The 23,816-nt window shown below is 35.4% G+C and overlaps 1 protein-coding gene across 1 annotated transcript; it reads right to left on the bottom strand.

The window, feature by feature from the left end:
* Positions 1–23,287, bottom strand: LOC106707627. The gene is made up of 6 exons (XM_045679961.1): positions 23,151–23,287; positions 3,494–3,682; positions 1,858–2,061; positions 1,571–1,642; positions 1,133–1,378; positions 1–539 (listed from the first exon to the last, which is right to left on the bottom strand). Exons 1-5 carry the CDS (start codon positions 23,214–23,216, stop codon positions 1,136–1,138), a joined length of 774 nt encoding a protein of 257 aa, XP_045535917.1. The 5' UTR covers positions 23,217–23,287; the 3' UTR covers positions 1–539; positions 1,133–1,135.
* Between the last annotated feature and the right edge of the window lie 529 nt (positions 23,288–23,816).

Raw genomic sequence — 23,816 nt, 5'->3', positions numbered from 1 at the left:
TTTACTTATATATAAAAGTGCTACTTTGATTAAAGAAAAATCAAACCTCGTTAATCACAACACGAGTCACAATATTTCGATGTTACCACTAATTGATAGTGGATATAGAAAAATAGACTTTAAACGTATTGTGTTAAAGTCCATTTCAGGATGTTTATTTTCGAGTATCACTTGTTGTTGGCCACTAATTGACAGTGGATATAGAAAAATAGACCTTAAACTTATTGTTTTAAAGTCCATTTTAGGATGTTTATTTTCGAATATCACACTCATTATTATTCGAGACGTTAAAGCTCAGTTCGGAGTATGAGGAGCGCTGCGTGGGGTGCGGGGGGTGCGGTGGGCGCGGTGGGTGCGGTGGGTGCGGTGGGTGCAGTGGGCGCGTGGGGGGTGCGGGAGGCGCGGAACTGCGCGTGCACTGCGTCCCATCGCGCGTCGCGGCTCATTCCTGCCGCAGCGTTGGCGCGCGCACCACGTCTCCGCCCCCTGCGATGTACACGCCCCCTACTGGTGCCGACAGCGCCTGATTCCATCTCGTCCTGGAATTAAAATCACTTTTTGTCTCATTTACACATACGATTCTTTTGTTCCGTTTTCTTATTTTAAACAATAACTGAAAGCTCTAAGTAGGTGGCGCTAGAGTCGAACGGGCTGTCATCTGTCAAATTTTTTATACCGTCATTCTTGCGATTTAAAAAAAAACGTATTCCTTTTTTAAAAAATTACTTACTTTTGAATATTAAAATTTTATAATAGTCGTTACTATGACTACAATTCACAGAGTAATTTGTATATAAAACTAGTTTTTACCCGCGACTCTGTCCGCGCGGAATAAAAAAAATGCACACAAGATAAAAAAGTTCCTATGTCCGTCTCCTAGTTCTAAGCTACCTCCCCATCAATTTTCAGCTAAGTCAGTTCGACCGATCTTGAGTTATAAATAACACGACGTTAATAATAATAACACGACTTTTTTATATATATAGATTATAATTTTTTGTATATCTGTGGTATATTTAATGTTAGTTCCACTCTTAATCATCCTGACATCTATACTCAGTAAAAGGCACTTTTTCTTCCCATTCCCTTATTACAAAGAATTGTATAAACATTTTGTATTCATAGTACTAACCTGCTAGAAAATCTTGTCGAGTATAGTGTACATGCGTAGGTTGGCGTTCTTGCGGCTACCAGGCGGTAATGGATGCAGCGCTGGCGCAGGCTCCACATCACTATCATCATCTGGAGCTCCAGGTCCACACGGCCGCTTCTCCAACTCCACGCTGCTGCAGCTGGCCGCACTGTGACCGACCACAGCAGCATCTCCCGCACTTCTACGTCTAGTGGCCAGCCGGCGCGCCATCACAAATGCTGCTATCTACAAATACAGTATGAATCAGTCAACAATAGTCTTCATGCAGTTAGTATGCTTCATTAAAATCCGGATCCAAATCTACGTAAATTCCAAGCAGACAATTAGCAAAAGATAATGCGAAACAATTTGCCACGATATGTGCCTATTGCAAGTCTTTGATGTCAGTTTTTAACTGCAAAATTAAATACCACAGACCTGTAAAACCATTCCAACGACACCAAATATCACGATGACGACAACATTGTTTGGCGCTTCTCGTTCTACTTCCTGAAAAACATGAACAATTACAAAATTAAAACTAGAAAGAAAAGGTTGGTAACAACTGTCTGTAATGTAATACAACACAAATATAAAACCATACACGTTAGATTTTGGTTGACGGACTTCACCTTAAATCACTACAGACTAGTGTGTATTGAACAAAACTGTGTGTACAAGACCTAACATGTTTGGCCCGCATTATATTCTTTTAGATGTCTTACCTCAATAATGTCATAAATTGGTCTAGCGATGTCCCTGTACCGTTCCACGGCGAGTAACGCGGGCTTAAGGTCGTGCACAAGGTCCATTGCTCGGCGCGCCAACTCAGCCTGTGGGGCGCTGCGCCACCACGCCGCAAGGGACGCCGCCATCCACGCGCCATACGCCACCTCGCTCACCGCCAGACACGCCACACCACCCGCGTACTGAAAACAACATAGTACATACAAGCTGTTAATTAAAAAAAAAATAAGTCCGACAAACCGTTCACCTCCTCACACCTTACTCAAATCGGTTTACCTTTCATGCTACGAGCCATCACAATGGTTTTAAAATACATACAAACCCGCATACATAAAGAAATATTGATATAGTCTATATACAGTCTATATACATGGGCGTCGCCAGCCGATAATTTAAGCTAGAGGGGGTGGGCAGAGGTGGTCAGCTACCATTATTATAATCTTATTCGAAGTAATATTCTAGGGGCAGTGGTCCCTGGCGACATCAGGCAAAATTTAGAAAAGTATCTTTCATATAGGTGATTTTTTGTCGGTGAACATATTCGCTTTCTACAATACTGGAACATTAACGAATCAATAAAACAATGGTTTTCCCCGGTCACTAGCAATAACTGCTGATAAACACGCGATTTTCGATTAGCAAATTAAACTAGCCAACACCCTGATATTCTTTTTTTTAAATGTTTCAACAATTTATTCAGTAGTGGCCAGTTACACCATTATTAAAAACAAAAAAAACTTGAGAGGTGTGTTGGGACACCCGGATGGAACGAAGTTCCTTTCGATTAATTAGTGAAGGAACCAATGTTTATTCTATGAATAAAAAAAACTTAAGTCTTCACAAGAAGTACATTTTATTTCTATGAATTTTCGTTATATATTGTCACATCGTTGCCATGGTGAAGTAGCGCTCATTCGTCGTTAACATACTATAGCAAAAAGTGTCGTGACAACTTTTCGTAAGAATTTTTCCCGTCTAGCCCCCTTTCACAACGCGCGATAAGGAACTTCGTTCCAAAAATCCTAACATCGTAACATACATGAAATAATACAGAAGTACATGCAATTAGCTCACAGCAACACTGACTATAGCAGTGGGTGGTATATCAGTGGTAATTAGCCGAATTAGATTTGCTAAAGTCCCGCTGAGTCAGAACTTTGTGCCCCAGATATCCGGCCAGTTTGTATGTAATAATACAATCTCTTGTACAGCGTCTATTGAGATTAATTTACACATTGGAATTGTAAATATGAATTCGTTTACGTACAATTTAACGTAGATTTCTATTGACACAAGTTCCGTGTTAAAACTACTCAGTTTTCACAAAGAGAACATAAGTACAATTTTATTTTATTTAATAAATATTATAATTTTATATATAACTCGCTTTTACCCGCGACACCGTCCGCCCGCAGGAAAAAACAACTTAATAGCGGTATGAATTTTTTCTCGCCTTTTAAACCTTCCCTAGACCTCCACGAACATTTCAAGATAAGATAAATCCGTTCAGCCGTTCTCGAGTTTTAGTGAGACTAACGAACAGCAATTCATTTTTTTATATATAGATATGAGGTTTAAGTTGTTTTACATTAATTTGATATAGAATATACATACAATATGGAGGCAGGCTGCTCGTCGCGCGGCTGCCGCGATGTATACCAATGCAATGAGCCACAGCCCTGCTAACAGGACGTACGCGGCAGACACCCGGTACTGCGCCGCGCACAGGAATCTGAACCACGTGTACGTGCTGGGATCCCAAGCCAGCCTCGCAGCAGTCGCCAGCAGCGCCCCAGCGTACATCTGCACATAGACAATTAAGCAAACATTAACCAATGGAACAGCGTACATCTGAACTTGAACAATTTAGCAAACGACTTAGGGTCCTTCAAGAAGCGAGCGTATCACCATCTCAAAGGCCGGCAACGCATTTGCGATTCCTCTGGTATTGCAGATGTCCATGGGCGTCGATGAACACCTTGGTGTTCCCGCTGCTCGTTTGCCCCCTTCTCTTTTATAAAAAAAAATATATATATTCAATGGAACTGGAACAGTTTTTCCTTTATAAAGCTGTAATCAGAAACTTGTTAAAAACAGATATGGCCTCATTTTCGTATCGTTTAAATAAAACCGACCAGTGACATCTGTAATTATAATTTTTCATTTACATTGAATTCGACATCTGTGATTGATTCGAATATGGCCGTATTTTTCCTAGACTGACAGAGTAATGTTAGCAACCCAAACAGAGTGTTCTATTTCAAAGAGTAAGGTTTCATTTGTTTGGTCTTCTTCCAGGGTTTAATATAGAAGTAAAGCTTCGTTGTTTTTTAATTAATTACTAGTAACTTCTTGGTCATCAATACATCCAGTCAACATTCTCATCGCCTTTTATCTAACCCTATTTCTTTCGTAATTATGAAGTCTTCAGTATATCTGATTAATTAAAGAACTAGTTAAAGGCTAAACTAAGGTGGGAATACAATACAGATGTCTATAATACGTCATAAAGACAAATACGTCACGGATTTGTCCCTTGGGAATCTATAAAGGACACTTGTATGACAGATAGAGCACTTTCCCTTACGCCTGGTGACGTCATACATCGGCAGGAATGCATTGCATGTGTCCAATTGCGTCACACTTATGTCTTCCTAGTAGATTAAGAACATGTGATGTTTCCGCTTCAAACAAAAACTTGTATAAAAACCTCTGTAGTCCGTATGTGTAATAATATTGCTGTTACAATCTGTAGTAATGTCTCGATTTGCTAGATGCGTGTGCTGTTTTGTTCAAATTTCTTTGATTATGACATTTCTTGTCGCCATTGCCTGCGTGGTTAGTAATATGTTGAAGAGTCCTAAACAATGTTCACTATTTTGTGGTACAATTTACCAAAATACTATTACACTTTTATATTTAGTCTTTGGCACAGTAATTTGATGTATTTCTATATGTGTTATCTACCGTAAAAATCCTATTTTATAGTCAAAAAAGTTTTAATTTAATTTGAATTTTCGTGTATTTCTAACGCCATCTATTAGAAAATTGTTAAACCAATAACTACATTATTATCTATATTTTTTTTTAATTATATTTTACAAATTATTACCTTGTCGTAATGTTGTGTATGTGAGGCCTCCTAAAGCAACGTTTTTGCTAGTTTAACCGTTGGTTTCTGAGACCAAAATCTCTGTATAAAATATATCGTCATCACTGTCATTATCTTGGACAAAACAGAGATAACAATGTAAACCTACGATAAATAAAATAAAAAACTTTTAAATCAAAGTATTGAACTTCCTATAGCCTTGATCGATCTCACTGTTGTGGGTTTAATCCCGCCGTATTACTTAAAAACCACATTCTAGCACAAGCTACTATTTAAAAACTATTAAATATTACATAGTAGGTAGGTTCAGATAGGTTTTTTATCTACATTCAGATGCATAAAAACTATGTATCCACAGCACCGGTTGCCTACAGCGATACCCAAACTGACCTAATTCTTCAACAAAGGAGTCGAAAACGGTTTAAAAAATAATAGTCTGAGCTTCAAAAAGCTGTTATCTTTTGTGTCACTTTACGGCAGAAGTGTACTTTTATGGCACTAGTTATTTCCAAGCCATACAATGTATGAAGAGAGTCAATTCAGATATGACGATTGACGACGATAGAGATGTATGGAAGCGCAGTACAGTCAGGGCCCTTCGCGGTGTTCCATTTACAAATTCTTTCTTCACAGCGTTACTCTTCGTCTACTATTTAAAATTCTTTCTTCCATTCTTACAAATATTTTCGTACAGACACATTTTAAAGCTTATTATTGTTTCCACTTTCCACGTCAGCGTCTCAATAACGTAACGTAACTTAATCTCGTAACGTTAAAACTGCTGTCGTTTTTATGGTAGAGTACCGCTAGGTACCCCAATAGTACATACTGTACTGAACCTGCGCATGACTGTCACGAAGATCACGATGATCCAAGCCATAACTTACACTTTACACAACATTATCAGGTATAGTATTATTGTGCGTCCGCACTACGCATACCGGAATACGTGTCTCGGTTTGTTTTTTATAGATAATTATGTAAAATGTTTTCAAATCGGTTTTTTAAATATTTCATTATCTTGCTGACTTTTTTCCTACATAATTTCGGCACAGTATGTACTAATCTTCTTTACATCTCGATCAACAGTCATATCTGAGTTCCACTCCCTTCTTACGCAGATCATCTTTCAGACAATTCATCCATACCTTTTTCTGTCTGCCTCTACCTTTACCATCCATTTCAATATGTATAACTTTATATACAAACTATTGAAGTATATAAAACCTTATTAGTATATTTAATAAGTCATACAGAACACACTTCAAGTCTATGTATATAAATAACTTATACAAAGGTCGAAATACAATTAGTCACAAATGGAACAAAGAATTGTTGACACGAATTATCGAAATTACCTACAGTATATAGGAATTCCCATTTTGCAGTTGTGCAGGATGCACAGCGATGTGAGCTGGTAATGAAATATGCACTGGTTGATTCGAAAGGCAGAACTTCTGACAATTGGAGTAGACTGTATATGATTCCCCTTGTGATGTCCCTCGGGCGCCTCCTCATATACACCACAAGGGATACTTAGGACAACGGGGGGCTTAAACCGTATTACTCTCCATTTATTTACAATATTCATCATTAACATATTATTTATTTATTTAATATAATTACCATTTTTAATGCAATTTTGTCTGCCGACTCGTCCCGTGCACCAGTATTCGTGTTATCGGATTGAAATATATGTTTTGCTAATTTTTATCAGAGCTACGTTTAACAAAAGAATAGATCTAAAGAAAAAAAGTGGGATGATGTTGTTATAGAGTAAATAGGATTGATTTTATGATTTTTTGGTCTATAGATTTGAGTTAATGGTCTACTAGCTGTCACCTGCAACTCCGGGTAAATAAGCGGTCATTTAAAACCAGGTAACCTTCTTGACCGTTTGCCGCCTGTTTTGATATAAAAATGCTCATTTACATATTTTACGGATATAACAAAACTATTTTAAAATAAAAAACAACATGTGTGTAGTAAACATTGTGGTATAGATTTCCAGTTTAATTTAATTACATAGTTCAAGTTCATTGCAAACTATTAGTCACCGTTGTAAGTCGTCAATACCATGTTCATTACAGATGATTGGTTTCTATACTAAAGTTTTTTTTAGAGTTCCGTACATCGAAAGGAAAAAACGGAATCCTTACAAGATCAATTTGTTGTCCGTCTGTCTGTCTGTCAAGATCCCTTTTCTCAGGAAAGCGAAGAGGTAACAAGCTGGAATTTACATCAAATACTCAGGTCTACTGTCTCTTGGAGCTGTGAAAACAATTAAACTTCTAAACCGACAAAAACAAAAGATACAGCCATTCGTGCCGCAAATTTCTGACACTCGCAAAGGAATCAAAAACCTACAGGGTACTTCCCGTGAACTCAGAATCTTGAAATTTTTTGTACGGAACCCTCGGAGCACGAGTCCGATTCGCACTTGGTCGGTTTTTTTAATTAGAAATGTCAATTAGTTTGTATGAAACATTCATATTTAAGTGTATACTTTTACTCTTTGTATTGTATAGCAGTGGAAACCTACGGCGAAATAGATTTCAAACAACCTACATATTTTTCTTATATAACTTTGGACCTTGATGTCTCCTTAGTATTATAACTTTTAAACATACTGACAGACAAGTATAATTTTATTATGTTATAATCGTTCAGCGTCGTGCGCAGGTTTAACCCCAATAGAATTTCAGACAACCTTCATGGAAACGAATACTCCACAACAGGTGTTTAACAACTTTGCCTAACATTTGCGTGCCGGAGCCCTAATCTTAGTCCCCTTTCCACCCTTACATACCACTGGATTGAAAGGGGAAGTGATTTTGAAGGAGGAGGGAACGCATAGGTAAGGGATATATCCTTTTTCTGTCGAGTCCGTATAAAATGTATGAAAATCATAGGAAATATGCCGGTGGCAGCGTTTTGTTCCTGTCGCGTGTGGCCATATGCTGCGACCCTGAGTTAAAAGACATTACCTTTACTGGATAGGGGGGGATATATGTCAAAAGTATATTTGGCTTTTTTATACGTCTCCCCCGCTGGTAGTGATATCCAAAATATTTCAAAGTTTCCAATGCAGGCACTGATTTTTTTTAGAAAAATCAAACTATAGTGTAAGCATTCGTGATGATAAGTATTGTTTATTAGATTATTACAAATACAATGGAAATCTATTTGCATAAGTAGTTAAAGCATGATTACAATGCGTTTACCTCAGGGTTGACACGAAAAATAGTTCCGGAATATTGTGTTCAATATTTCAATTCTGAAGACATTTAATTTAGTTCAACCCTAATCTTAATCTGATGATTTAATATTATAATCTGTAAATGATTTTCACAATAATTTTATTAATAATATAAATATGAATGTTTGGATATATGGACAGAGGTTTGTTAGAAGGTATCTCCAGAACATAGTCTGGAAGAAACATAGGCTACTTATTAAGTTTGTTTTTAATTTCTCGCGGACGTAGTCGCAAACAGCCAGTTAATTTATATTTTTTTTGAATATACAATTTTTCATGACTGGTAGTAAACAGAAATACGTATTATAATAAGATAAACAAACAATAAAATAAATTAATAAAAATTAAATACAATACCGCAATTATTGATAAACGTTCGTATTATTATAAATATTTCCTTTGTATTCCGTTCGATTGTATTCAAATGTTTAATTATTTAAATAGGTAAATTACTTACTATATGTATGTTAAATTATTTATAACGAAATATACGTAGAATTGTTTATTACGATGTAACAATTAGTGGTTAATCATATAAACATGTGTCCTACAATTTTGAACGAATAATTTAATTCCAGTATTAAATATAATATTAAGCTTGCTGTAAAATATATGTTACTAATATTATAAATGTAAAAGTTTAGATGAATGGATGGATGAATGTTTGTTTGAATATTTCTCCAGAACGGCTCAACCATCTTGATGAGAATTGGCACAGATGAAAATCATAGGCTCCGGAAGAACATAGGCTACTTATTAAGTTTTCTTTTAATTCCGTGCCAACGGAGTCGCGGGCGACAGCTAGTATTCTATGATTTATGAATCCATTACTGGATATTTTTCATCTTAGTAATATTCTCAATGCGAAAGTTTCGATTTTAGATGTTTGTTTGAAGAAGTTTGGCAAATATGTAGAACAGTCTAGAAGAACACGTAGATTACGTATACATTTTTTTTTTAATTTCGCTCGGTCGGAGTCACGGACAAAAGCTAGTTGATTACTAAAGATAACATTATAAAAAAACGTTATTTCTTCATCAATGATAGCATTATTATGTTCAATGACATACCAACTGCCGACTGGTCATATTTAATCAAAGGTGAAGAGGTTAGTTGAATCAATCGGTCCTCTTTCGTTCCTCTTGCAATCCTCCAATGAGAGACAGTCACTCATTGATACTTTATCGACCTCTGGAATGCGGTGTGAAGTAAAGAGGTCGAGTGAGGAGAACTAGTCTATAAGCTCTTTATATCATATCTTCGTATATCTAAGCTTTACAGTAGTTTTTGACTGCAAAGAGAATGTGTGGGTTGACAATATTTCAATAGTAAGTAAGGCAGTGGAAATTCATAATTAGATTCTAAAGAAGGGATAGCGAACCTTTACGTATCATAGTGTTATTATTCTAAAGAAATGTTTAATTATATCATAGATGTGCCATGAATTAATTTTGACTTTGTTATTATTGGGAACATTACGTTCGCTTATTCGCCTATTTCATACTTTTTTCGGTGTGAATAATTTATGATCAGTGACTCAAAATATTATTTGCACTCGTGCCAATGGTTCACCATCCCTGCTCTAAAGAGAACTTGTAACTTCAGATTTAGTCAAGAATGTTTATGTCAGTGAAAACTTCACAAACAACATCCATAAGAAATCCAAATCAAATTTTTATTTTACTTAAATTCAACTTAATGTAGGGTAGTTTCATTTTTCTAATAACATTGTTTTCCTCAATCATTTTAAAATGTTTTTTTTTTCTGTTTTTACCACAAGTATTCACAACAGATGTATATTTTAAATTGTAACATTTTTCTGATTCTGTAAGCACGACCTACTTGTTTGTTGGACGACGGGCATAAATATTTAGTTCAGTGTACGGATTTTTACTACTGAAACATTGTACAAAAACATATCTTCCCTTTATTTTTTCCCAAAGTATTGGCTATACGACGGAACATACTTATATACTGTTCGTAAAAATGAAATTCTTACCACGATTAAGGTGTTTGAGCACCCGATATTTCGGTACAATTGCATACACAATGATCTCGGACTGACTGACATACTTATTTGCCCGCAACTAACTACATCTCTCGTATATTATTGTAACGTTATGTATTACTGTAATATATAATGCATGCGTATATAATATAAACAAACACATAATGATATTTGACACTAGATTTGTGTGGTCTCTATAGGTTAAGGTATGTTAACCATAGAATTTCACTGACGCAACACTTGTATTGACGCATATTGCTGTGTCTATTATTGGAACGAAAATGAGAGGGATACAATAATGTAATACATGTTTAACGGCAGTGGAGGCCGACCGCAAATTGTGCGAAAGCTCTTATAACCAGGTGTCGGATTACATAAATGGCGTATGTATTAATATTTGTGCGATGCTGCGTTAATTTTCAATGAATCTAACATTACGAGTATAAACCACTGTCAATATATCAAGCGTTCGCATCGTAAATCTTATGTTGTTGACAGAAGCTCTGCGGAAAGAGGAGTAAAAGGAGGTTTTGGTTTGGCACAGTCCTGGCACGGTTTCCTGATTACTTCTACTTAATTAGAAGTAAACATGCCATTAAATTGTAAATATGTTTTTAAATAAATTAATACGTACGTATACAGATGTTTCAATATGAATAGTGACTTGAACATAAAAGTGTGTACTTTAGACGTACAGTAACCGCCATCTTGGATTTTGTTTACCCGAAGCGGCGTCACTGAGCCAAGTTATTCAGTTTTCAATGCGTACGTAAATCACAAAGTTATAGGCCACGGTCGTTTCCTTTGTGAGTTTCTGTGTATATGTTCAATATATGAGAAAAAACTGTACAAAATATTTAAACACCATGTTCAGCTAAAACGCAGTTTATTTAAATTTAAACATTACAGTTAAATCGATCTCGATGGATCCTATATATAAGAGTCAAAATAACAAATTGATGATTTTTACTTTTCTGTGTTAAAAACTACCTCTTAGTATAGTTAACAACATGCACTAAACACAAATACACATTTACAGGTGTAAATGTTATTTTTTTACTGAAGTAAAAGGGTCTATGCGGCCTATTTTCTTATATGGTTGAAACTTTGAGAGCCTCTCCTGTAAAGATGTCAATTTGCACATTGGCCTTTATTCGTAGGAGCCATCGATCTAGTTGGTCTCTTCTTATTCTGTCTGTTTCGAAATTAAAAAGTTTGAGTTTCACTATCAATTTTGAAGTGGCATAGCCAGATTAAATAACCTATCACATGCCTAAATTATTTTAACACGTTCAGTACCACTGAGTTTCCTGACAAGTTCACTTTTAAAATCACAGTGGCAGTAAGTGTGTTAAGATGCGGCAGTGTTTGTGAGTTCAAGGTATGGGATAATGTCGGCTTTGTATGAATCAGGGTTAGTAGTTATTTGGGCAAAGGCAATTTGTTACACTTCACGCTACCCAACTGGGACTATTAATTACTAATAATAGTGACGTGAACGTTAACGAGATAGACTTCTTATTTGTTACTAAAACTTTTGGACATTGTTATCCGGTAACAGATTATATCATAGTTCTTAATTTGTATTATAATACATAAACTTTTATATTTTAACTCTATGTATATACTATTTTTTTCATCTGATAAGGAACAAAGGGTATAATAAACTCTTCCTAGAAGTAACAAGACACTGGTTGTCGTCACATTCGGGGTGCTAAGCTCCCCCCTCTACAGGCAATTTAATAAAATGTTGTTTATCATAAAAATGCAGTTTTAAAAGATATAACTACAGGATATCTCGTATATAGCATATAAAAAATACCTAAAGCTACTCTATTTGTACTACAATACGTTAATTAACAAATGAATAATTGTTTTACGTGGTTTTCACGTTTTTACTAACATTTTTTTATCTGATTTTAAATAAAGAACAAATTACAACAGTCAAGAATAGTTTTTACAAGCATTACTTAACAAGAAAACATTGTTTTTTTTTTTACGTTAAATACGGAAGGATTAGTCAGCTCAACTGAGCAATGCACTGACTAAAGGAATGCAACAGCTGTAGATTTCCTCAAATCAAATAATTGTAACTTAATAAATAACAACCAATAACGGCAATAATAAAAAGCTAAACAAAAAATTAATTGTTAGAACTATACAGAAGACAGGCGTGTAATTAGGGTTGCCAGGTCTCCAACCTACTAGCTGGACAGACTAGCTAATTTGGCCGGACATTTGGGTAGAAAAGTCGGACACCCTATATTACTTAGAATATTGTCTCAGTATTAATAGGTACACTCTCGTTTGAAAAATGTAAAAAGCCTAACAAAAGCCGGACAACCGTTTATTTTGACACGAATTCAAAAAGCCTACCTTTGTCCGGCTTTATCCGGACGCTTGGCAACGCTACGTGTAATATAAAATTATACCATGATTATGTCGTAATTTTTCATACCTTATTTCAGTTCATCTTAACGACTGATAAAATCTGTCTAACTGTTGGGAATTTATGTATGTAGGCACTTGCGTAGATCAAGAAGGGCAACAGTTCGTATGTTTTTTTTTGTTGACGTATTTTTATTCACATAAATAACATAAAACATATGTGTAAATACTTCTCGCTTCCTCCGAACTATAAATGGATAAAGAATGCAACGAGTTTACAACTAGGTTATCATAACGTTGGTTTCCACTACCGAAACATTCTTACATAAAAATATCGTTGTCTCTTTCAATCTCATTAAATAAACATGAGATAATATACTTCGTAAATGTCTACCGACAGTGGAAACTGACTGTTGTAATGCGTGTAAACAAATATTGTATTCAAACCAGTTATTCTTGATCCGAGTTTATTACCGGTTTTTGAAGACGAGTAACGAACCCTGCTGTGGCATGACAATCGAAAATCGATCAAGTTTTTGTGTCGGCGTATCCACCCCAGGCCACTCCACCTTTCCTTAGGCATTGGTGCTTGGAGCAGCTTGAACTTTTATAGACATTTGTTAATTCAAGCTGTGACGTCACAGATATTTTTTACCGCGAATATAGTTGTGAAGAAATAATATTAAAATTATCTTAATCGCAATTAAATGATCAGCGATAGTGTCCTCAAAGTTCAAGATTCGTTATTTAAAACAGCTTATTAACACCTTAGCTGCGGCAAGTAAAATCTTAAACCTTCGTCTGGTGCGGCGGCGGGCCAAAGTGTGCCCCCAATGATTTTTCCGCCAGTGCGTGGCAGGCCTTTCTCGACCCACCAGCATAAGGTTAGATTAAATCGCTATAACTTTGCGAAAACATAATATAGGTGTGTACTTTTTGGACTGTTAGAAAAACCTTGAACCCACCTTCTTTAGAGTTGATTCGCCCCGAGATCTGCCAAACAGGAAATGAGAAATGAACCAGGGAAAGTGGCGGGTCGATATCGACCAGCACCGCACTAGAAAGTATTTTTAGTAGTGATGGGAAAGACAAAAATAAGGAGATATCGAAAATAAAATAGAATTGTAGAAAAGAAATGAAAAATAGTTTATTTAATTATTTATTTATGCTTGTCTTTAAAACATTTCGCACAAAGATTTTGTGTGCACATCCTATTTTTCTTTCTTGAAGGAAAATATCTATTTTTTTCTTGAAGGAAAATATTTCCTCACTGCTGTCACTATCACTTTTATCTGCCTCGCGAATTAGTTTATTTTCCAAAATTTGTATTTTTCTTTTGTTTCCTGCCATCGTGCGTCGTTAATTTTACAAAAAGAAAAAACGCGACGTACAGTTCAATGAGATGGCTCAACACTAACTAGCGAAGCGGGGCGCTCCGTGCGGTATCGGGTCGCCAACCGCCTGTTGGGACGGCGGGCCGCGATAGACCCCTGCCGCACCGAGTTGATATTTTTCACCGTCAGTGCGTGGTAGGCCGATAAAAGCCTGCCGTGATTTTTTATGAGATAATCGTACCGCACCTAGTGAGAGGGACATAGTTTTCTTCGTCCGCGCCAGCTGAAATTCCGCGGAAGGTCGATCTAGGCCTGATCCGCAGTGAACGTGCTAGAGTTTTCTTCCCAGTTCTCTAGTTTTTACTTTAATGTCCTCCTTTTACTAGAAGACTTTAAATTAAATCTTATAGCACGTAACAAAATATTAAGAGTTAAATTAAAAAGCTTTTATTGGTCACAGAATGCTTCGATGGCATTCGTTCATAAAACAAACATTTCTTAGAATATGCTGATACCAGACAAACAACGTTTGCCTGTTACGGGAATAACAACGAAGCAATAAATACAAAGTAAATAATTTGATGTAGTGACAGTCATCAGGGTGGTCTATTTCGAATTGCAATTTTTTGAAGATTTAAATATTATGTTTTTTTATTAACTAAACTATCCTTTTTTATAAATACACCTACCTTTTCGGGGTAAAGATAGGATTATGTGAGATTTCTACTCACTAAAACCCCCTCAGTGGTCATCCTAAAGTGCGACTGCGAGAGACCCGGGATCTCTAACTCTAATGGAATGCACCGGGACCTTCTACACAGGTTCTGCACTACCCCAGGATATACTTCCTCGCGCCATCAAACAATATGGCAACACGGAACCACGCTATGTTGCTATAACTAGCCCTAAGCAACCTAAATATTTAATTTTAACCTACGTAATTACTGGGTACATAATTGTCTTGTACTTGCCACTGGTTTCTGAAACCAAAATCCATGCCATTATCTTTGACAAAACAGAGATAAAAAAAGGTAAAAATGAATATTTTGGTCTCAGAAATCCACGGTTAATAATTGTTAATTTGTTTTACTTTCTCAGAAATGCTATACCTCAGTCACTATTTTAGAATGTTCACATCACTTATGTTAACCTTTCAAATGATCAGTTATTTATTATTGGTGGTGATTTTGTTTTCCGCAAGTTCATTGGCTGCAAAAGATGGCGTGTTGATCGCGTCATCGTTTCGCATTTCGCCGAACTCCGAGAACAATGCAGATGTAAACCGAAGCTGCGGTTACATTACTAAATTGAACAACTACCTACTGTTTTATCGTTATAAAATAACTCTCTTCTAATGTCTTCAACTGGAAAGAAATAAATCTTATTAATATTATAAATGCCAATGTTAAGATGGATGGATGTATATTTGTTTGAAGGTATCTCCGGAACGGTTGAAGGGATCTTTATTAAATTTAGAACAGATGTAGAACATATTAATCATCCCAGCGTTAGATTATTTAAATTTATCACTTAACTAGCTGTCGCCCGCGACTACGTCCGCGCGGAATTTAAAAAAATGTAATAAGTACCTTATGTGACCTTCCAGACTATGTTCTATATTTGTGCCAAATTTCATCAAGATCCGTTCAGCCGTTTCGAAGATACCTTCAAACAAACATCCATCCATCCATCTAACCATTCGCATTTATAATATTAGTGAGATTAATATACCTATATAATGTGGTCGACGTCAAGATAGATGGTTAAGGTGACATTTGACACAGCTCCTCTGGTGGCAGTTTTAGTTTTAGGTAAGACAAATTAATGTAATCGAATAACTTATTTCTTAATCACAATAGGTCTTATATATACACAGTTACATATATAAAAAGTATAACACTCATACTATGACCTGAAAGATATGACAAATTACACCGTTAATTTTTTTATTTAGAGCAAAGCATTGTCGATTTGACGATTCCTATCGTGGGAGTAATTTTCTTTCCGCCTGTCCACCTCTGTATGTTATGCCGTGAAGCTTAATAATAAAAACCGTTGTATAATACGAGCGGGCCTGCACGTGTCGGTGACGTCACAGATACCTAACGCTGTCACCTCAATTACTCATCCGTGTAAACATTGCCTTGTTCCCGGCATAATTTAATGATAAGCTCTCGGTAAAGTTAATGTTTTATAATAATTATAATTTATACGAATAATTAATTAATTATACAGTCAAAACCGTTTATGGCGACATCGTTTAGAACAACATACCGGTTAAATTGACCAAAATCAAAGGTCCTGGCTGAATCCCTGACCTATCATATCTTTCTTATTAATACCTGTCACCGGTTGTTACAACTATCGGTTTTTACGACTCAATATGAGTAGTCCCTTCGATGTCGTTATAACAGATTTTGACTGTAGTAACTTTTAATTACATTTGACTTTATTTTTTTTATCACTAATTTCATAAATATTTTATAAAGCATTAATTTTACGTCTCACAATATGCTTATGTATATTTATGATAGAGGTCACTGAATGACCTTTTTGATAACCAGACAAGCGTAACTTGTTCATCTTACTATCTTACTAATATAAATGCGAATGTTTGGATGTATGGATGTATGTTTGTAACTCTAAAACGGGTCAACAGATCTCGATGAAATTTGGCGTAGATATAGAACATAGTCTGGAAGAACACATAGGTTATTTGTTATTATTTTTTTAATTCCGCGCGAACAGTCTCTGGCGATAGTCCCTAACTATAACTAATATATTATGCTATATGGCTATCTATATGAAATGTAAACAGTTGATAAGATAGGTAAACATTTTGTATATTTGCGGTTCGTTAATTTTGTTATATAAATAACTAGCTTTTACTCGCGACTCCGTCCGCGCGGAATAAAAAATATAAAACGGGGTAAAAACTATCCTATGTCCGTTTCCTGGTTCTAAGCTACCTGCCCACCAATTTTCAGTCAAATCGATTCAGCCGTTCTTCAGTTATAAATAGTGTAACTAACACGACTTTCTTTTATATATATAGATTTGAACCTCGTACAAAATATATATCTCATGTGAATCTTTTTTTCTTTGTACTCGCGCCTTAATTCGTTCAATAAGGGGAATCTTAAGCGAGTTTTTTTAGATATTCATTTAATTCTTTTTACAATTAGTTACTATAGGTAATTAGTTTACTATCCCTCGTTTATTCTTTCTTTTTTTTTAAAGATTTGTTTTAACTACAGCTTTAATTTTTTTTTGATAGATTAAAATTACAATAATTACCAATTAAAAGATTTCTAATGAAAATTATTAAAATAAGTAATTTTTTAATGTTTTTTATAAAAGTTACCTCAGGCATGGTCGACAGGATATGTGGCAAATGCCATGCAATATGCCATGTTGCATTCACCGACATTCAGGCGTCAACTATCAGCTGTGGCGCACCGTATTTCCTAATTAGGTCGAGCTTTGACAACGTACTCATAACCCAAGCGGTGTTTTGTAGCTAGGGTTGTCAACTTAGAAAAAACATAGTACCAACAATGGTCATTCGACAGAAAAGATAACCAATATCTTGTCAACCCTTGACTCCTCGCAGACGAAGAAAATATAGATTGACTTGTTTGACTCCAACTGACCTGAAGATATCGATGTCAAACTCGTAAACAAAATATGCACGATGCAGTAGTGGAAGTTCGGTGGCTCAGGGGTTAAGCACTTGACTTGTTATATGAAGGTCTTGGATTCGAATCCTTCATGTACCATTTTCATATGTACATCTTCCGACATTCTTACAGTGACAAAAAACATCGTTATACACCTGCAAATCTTTGCGAAGAAATTCAAAAATAGATGTGAAGTCTACCAACCAGCACTGGACCAATGTGGGACTATGGCCTAGTCACCCCTAACTTATGATAGGTTCCTAGCCCTTCAATGGGGTTGTATAATGAACTAATTGTGATGAAGTAGTATTATTTATTAATTAGAAGAGGTGGCAACCCTAGTTGTAGAACGTTTACCGCTTTTAGTAAAACGTTTGCTTTCATGACTTTAAAATACGTTTTACCTTAAGTCATAAAATGTTTTCACCTTTAAGATTTAATGCTTAAAGTTAACACTCGTCGTAATTATTTGTGGGATAACATTAGAGTTAATTAGTAGATAAATAAACTTTTATAAAAACAAGAATAAACATAGACCATAAACCAACATAAACTTTTTTTTTTATTTTCGAATAAAAAAGGTTCCAATGTTTTACATAAATGGTGTGATTTCGATGATAGTCATGACGAATTATCCAAGACTTTTTGCTTAAATCATCGATCGAGAATTTTGTTCTAGTCTGAACTAAGTAAAAAAGTTAAACCGAAATGCAGACAACTTCAAAGAATTATAGAAGAACGGTAACTGTTACAGAAGGTTTTTTTGCCGTCTCGGTCAGTGACCTAGCTTCATGTACTACTTGGGCATTACTGTCATCCTGGTTACAATCCGCATACCAACTCGAGCACGTGTCGTCTACACTTTGAATCGGTCGTGGTCTAGTGCGCGTGAAAAGACTTTCGTAAAACTAGAATTTATAGTTTGGTGTAGTAGATTAGTAGAGGGAAATTTGAACCGCATATTTTGAATGAAGGATTTAATCGAGAACTAAAATTTTGACAAAAAAAAAACAGGCTTTAAAACAAAGTATTCAAAAACAGTAGCTTTTTAAATACACTGTTTTGATAACATGAATTCATTTGGTGTACTAAATTCTAAGCACGTTCTGCGTACTTGTTTTATGCACCCAACTCGTGTTAAGACCTTCTGACCCAAAACTGGTTTACTGCCGTATTAAATGTTTAAAGGATGCTTCTACTAAATCGATGTGTTTTAAATAATTACTTGTATATAAGCCCTCGATTTATACCTAAATTACTGATCGTGTTACGATGAAAAGGTAGGGTGATAGTTGCCAGTGTTTCTGTCTAAAAAAAAACAAGGAATACACCCAAACACTTTTTACATATTTAAGCTTTCCGAAATATGAATGTACTAACTGTCGCCTGCGACTCCGTCCGCGCGGAATTATGAAAAACTTATTAAGTAGTCATTGTGTTCTTTCAGACTATGTTCTACATCTGTGCCAAATTTCATCAAGATCTGTTTAGACGTGCCGGAGATACCTTTAAACAACCATCCATCCATCCATCCAAAAATTCGCATTTATAATATTAGTAAGAATTAAGATAACAATAATAACAATCTCAATTTCATTATCTTTTTTTTGTATTAAAATAAAAATAGAACAAAAGTTTAGTTAGGTTTTATTTACCTGAAAGCTTTGGACCACAAATTGATGTCACAAGAGGTGACGCCATTTTGCCTTTTAAAAGGGTTTCTAAAGCTCACATCAAAAAGTTAGACGCAAAGCTTTCAAAAATTGAGGCGCAGCCTAAGGGATCCATGTTCTTGTCCTCAAAAAGTTAGACGCAAAGCTTTCAAAAGTTGAGGCGCAGCTTAAGGCATCTATGTTCTTGTCAAAACACACAAATAGATAATTTATGGCCGGACTTTTAGCTTACTTGGTTTAGTAAATAAATAATTATTATTTGCTCCCAAATATTGGAAAATAATTTTTAATCTATATATATAAAAGAAAGTCGTGTTAGTTACACTATTTATCAAATTATTTATTTACTCAAGATCGGTTGAACTGATTTAGCTGAAAATTGATGGGGTGGTAGCTTAGAACTAGGAGACGGACATAGGATAATTTTTACCCCGTTTTCTATTTTTTTTTTCCGCGCGGACGGAGTCGCGGGTAAAAGCTAGTTAAAAATAAATATTTTAATAAAAAACACGGTTAAGGTTTCAAAAGGAATTAATTATTTAATTATCGAAAATAAATCAACCACTGTAATAGATTAAAATTATAATTGTAAGCCGGCTACATACATTCAGTATTAACTGAACAGTACTGTTCAGTTAATATGTTCATGTGTATACATCATAACTCTCAGTTAAACGGTACAGTTCTGAACACGTGCGTTAAAACTCCAACTATTCAGTTAAGACTGAACGGTTAAAACTGAAGGTGTGTAGCTGACTTTAGTTTAATATCCAATTTTACTTTTACTTTTTTTTTTAGTATTTTGAAATAAAATAACATAGCCACCCCATTCATTACCGTAGAAAAATCTGAGACGACAATATTTTTGACGACAGCAGAATCCAATGTTAATGTTAAGTCGTTAATAAAAATGACATAAAAATAAACAATTAGTAATTTTTTGTTATTACAAAAAAATACTTTATGACAATATATTTCTTAAAAAGTACTAAGAAACTAAATAACTTTATTTATGTATAAATAATTAACAACGTACACTAGAACCAGAGACAATCTTGTTTTAATTTATCAATCGTTAAATAACTGAGTAGAAGGAAAACAACTAACCTTGACCTCTATGGATATAAATATTATACAATAAAGAACGTTTATGGATATATTATAATAAGGCACTTGCGTAAACAGTAAGCAAACAATACGTGACATTTGTTCAGTTTCGCGGGACGGGCACGTCACGTCACGCTCTTTGTCCCGTCAGCAAGTTCAGCGTGCTACGGGACAAAGTAAACACGCTGCTGGTATTACCATCTTTAAATGCTTTAAGTTAATGAATACTTGAAATAACAGTTTATTTTGTTTAGTAATTTTTCAGTCAGTGTATCAATAATATGTCTAGCAATTTGTGTATTTATGCTACAAACAAGCTGTCGCCCACGACTCCGTCCGCGCGGAGTTAAAAAAAACGTCATAAGTAGTCTATGTTCTACATCTGTGCCAAATTTCATCAAAATCCGTTGAGTCATTCCGGAGACACTATCAAAGATCCATTTATCCATCCATCCAAATAGGGTTGCCAGGTCGCCAAACCTAATAGCCGGACAGACCATCCAGTTTGGCCGGACATTTGGGTAGAAAGGCCGGACACGACCGTCAGTCGACTCTCGTCGCCGGCGCTCGACCACTCTCGTTTGCGAAATGTAAAAAGCCTAACAAAAGCCGGACAACCCGGACGCCGTTTATTGTGGCCAGATACGCAATTAAAAAGCCTACCTATGTCCGGCTTTATCCGGACGCCTGGAAACGCTACATCCGAACATTCGCATTTATAATATTAGTAAGTAGTAAGGTATATGCGTACTTGAACCCTTGTAGTTGTCAGAGGTATGGTTTCCGCAACTTCACGACTAGAAAACTAAACCAAGAGACCTGTTTAACCTCGTGTCCCGCTAATTCTGCATCTTGTCTTGTGCAATGCATTTGAGGTCTCAATATACGGTTACGAAAGTACAATTTTCAGCACATTTATCGAAGGTCAATACGTGAATCGTTTAGTCATGTTTAGGTAATTTAACACTATTCAATGTTTTATTATTTAAGATGCTATTTGTTGAAATAAAATACGCTTCTGATGGTAAAACAGACAACCTTACTAATATTATAAATGCAAATCTTTGAATGGATGGATGTATGTGTGTTTGAAGGTATCTCCAGAACAGTTCAACGGATCTCGATTAAATTTGGCACAGATGTAGAACTTATTCCGGAAGATACACATAGGCTACTAATGTTTTTTTTAATACGCTCGGATTCGTCGCAGGTGGCAGTCAGTTGTAATATAAATCATTTGTTTTATTACTTTACAAAAAAAAAAAAACAACAGTTTTCATAAAAAAAAACAAAATATGAATATTCCAAACGTGTTTTATCGATTGGCGCGTTTAGAAGATTATCTCTGAATTAAGTCCATATACCTTTTGAATGATTGGAAGAATACGTGAGCTTATTAAAAATAAAAACCTCAGTCATTAATCAAACTTTGCGAGAGTATTTCGTGGATTACAAAGGCTTAGTTTGTTATTTTTTGCTGTACAATTATAATATTCAGCAAACGCATGTTAACATTCAAATTATCTACAATCAGAAGAAATCCTGGTTTATATTTTTGTTTAATAATTCAAAAATTCTCATGGTATTCATAATAAAAAGTATAAGTACGATACAAAAGATCAGTCTGTTGACTACCAGCCAGGGTTGTTGACATCGTGCAGGACAGGATATAGCAGGGATGGTGCAAAAAGAGCCCTGTGTCTGCCAATGCACCGGTAAAGGCTGACAGGAGGATAGATTTCAAAAAGGAAGAATTCTCAATTCATCTGTTTGTTTTCGTTACCTCTATATTTGTAGATAGCTTTCTTATATTGGAATATTTATTAGAAGTGTGCATTCGCGTTTACTCATACAATTGATAACAGTTAACAAGGACCACTTGAGTTTGGGTGACGTCTTCGCAGCGATTACTCAGTACATCTCAATGAGCAGTTACGGCAGCAATGACCCTTGAGATAATCCGTGATATTTGCCACACGATACAATACTTAAATAAGGACATTAAAATCGACCCTAATACCAAAAAGTGTACATCCGAACACGGTATTTACGAGTACATGAGTGATTTTGACTAATTATTTGATATTGTTTTTTTTGTTTTTTTTTACGTCGGTTACTTTAATTGATATAAACCTACGTAATATCGTAGGATATAAGAAATAGGATAAGTTACAAAAACCAAAAACTCAAATTAATATGCATTTAACATTAAAAAAATCAGGATAATCCACCATGTACTTATATATTTGGTCACCACAAATTCAATCAAGTTCTTGGCGGAGAATTTATGAATAATAACCGAAAGCAAGTTCGTTGGAACCAATCGGATCGTCTCAAGCCTTTGTTCGGGATGGATTGTATATAAAATGAACCACAACGTCTATGATCAGGTAGCTTGGGACTAACGAAAGGTGGGGGAAGGTGTAAATGCACAAACCACAAACTTGAAGACTGAACACGCGTATCACAACTATGTGCATATTTTACGTTTATTTTGATCGTTATTTTTAAAAATATTAAACATTAATTTGCTCATACATTAAATTATACTTAAAGCAATCATTTATAATACTAACCATTGCATAATTTATCCCTATACAGAAGCTCTTTAGGGATTTAAATTGAACAAAGCCAGTGTTTATATTGACATTTCGAATGCATTTAGGAAAAAAGCATGAATTAAAATACTTGTATTAGGACATATCCTTACCGCGAATGCGATGTTGATGAATATGAAGATCTTCTCAGCGGTGCAGAGCCCCCGGGCGCAACCCATGGCTGCACTCACTCACTGTACTATCACGACATAAGACACGTTTGGCCGCGAGCACACCGCGTAAGGCACTGCCGTTTGGCGGGCGCGGGCTGGGCCGGGTGGGTGACGCGCGCCAAGTCTAGGGATGCACCGCGTATCGACGTCCGGGTTACACTTAATTAAAATACAAACTATGTCAATTTTACCCTTATTTGTTCCAATGCTTAAATATCAGTAAAAAATTCTCTGTTATCGCAAAAGATGCTAAAAATATTTTTAAACTAGACCAAGTATTTACGTATTTACTATTCTATAAAAAACAATTAAAAGAAATTAAACGCTGCTATGATATTTTCATTGCCGTCAAATATATCGACATCTCTCTTCAGTCGCACTATTTTACAAGCTCCCGAGTCCGAACCGTTCCATTACAAACGCTACCTAATTTCTTTACAGTCTGACCCAAAAATTATAATAATTTTTCGTACCCACCTTATAAAAAGTTTACAAAAATAAAAGTTTTGAACAGAATTTTCAGTTCAACGAACATTTCGTCGACATCGTTCCACATTTCGTTTAAAGGTTTATCCTTTTTTTTTATGACTCGGACCCTGATTAGTT

This window comes from Papilio machaon, chromosome 11, assembly GCF_912999745.1.
Source record: "Papilio machaon chromosome 11, ilPapMach1.1, whole genome shotgun sequence".
NCBI lineage: Eukaryota > Metazoa > Arthropoda > Insecta > Lepidoptera > Papilionidae > Papilio > Papilio machaon.
This window is presented reverse-complemented; position numbering and strand designations above follow the sequence as displayed.

Coding starts and splice junctions, on each gene's coding strand:
- LOC106707627 (XM_045679961.1), bottom strand. CDS start 23,216: ATGGGTTGCGCCCGGGGGCTCTGCACCGCTGAGAAGATCTTCATATTC. Junction 2,062..3,493: donor GAGCAGCCTGCCTCCATATT/GTATGTATATTC, acceptor TGTTGTTTTCAG/TACGCGGGTGGTGTGGCGTG. Junction 1,643..1,857: donor CAATTTATGACATTATTGAG/GTAAGACATCTA, acceptor CATGTTTTTCAG/GAAGTAGAACGAGAAGCGCC.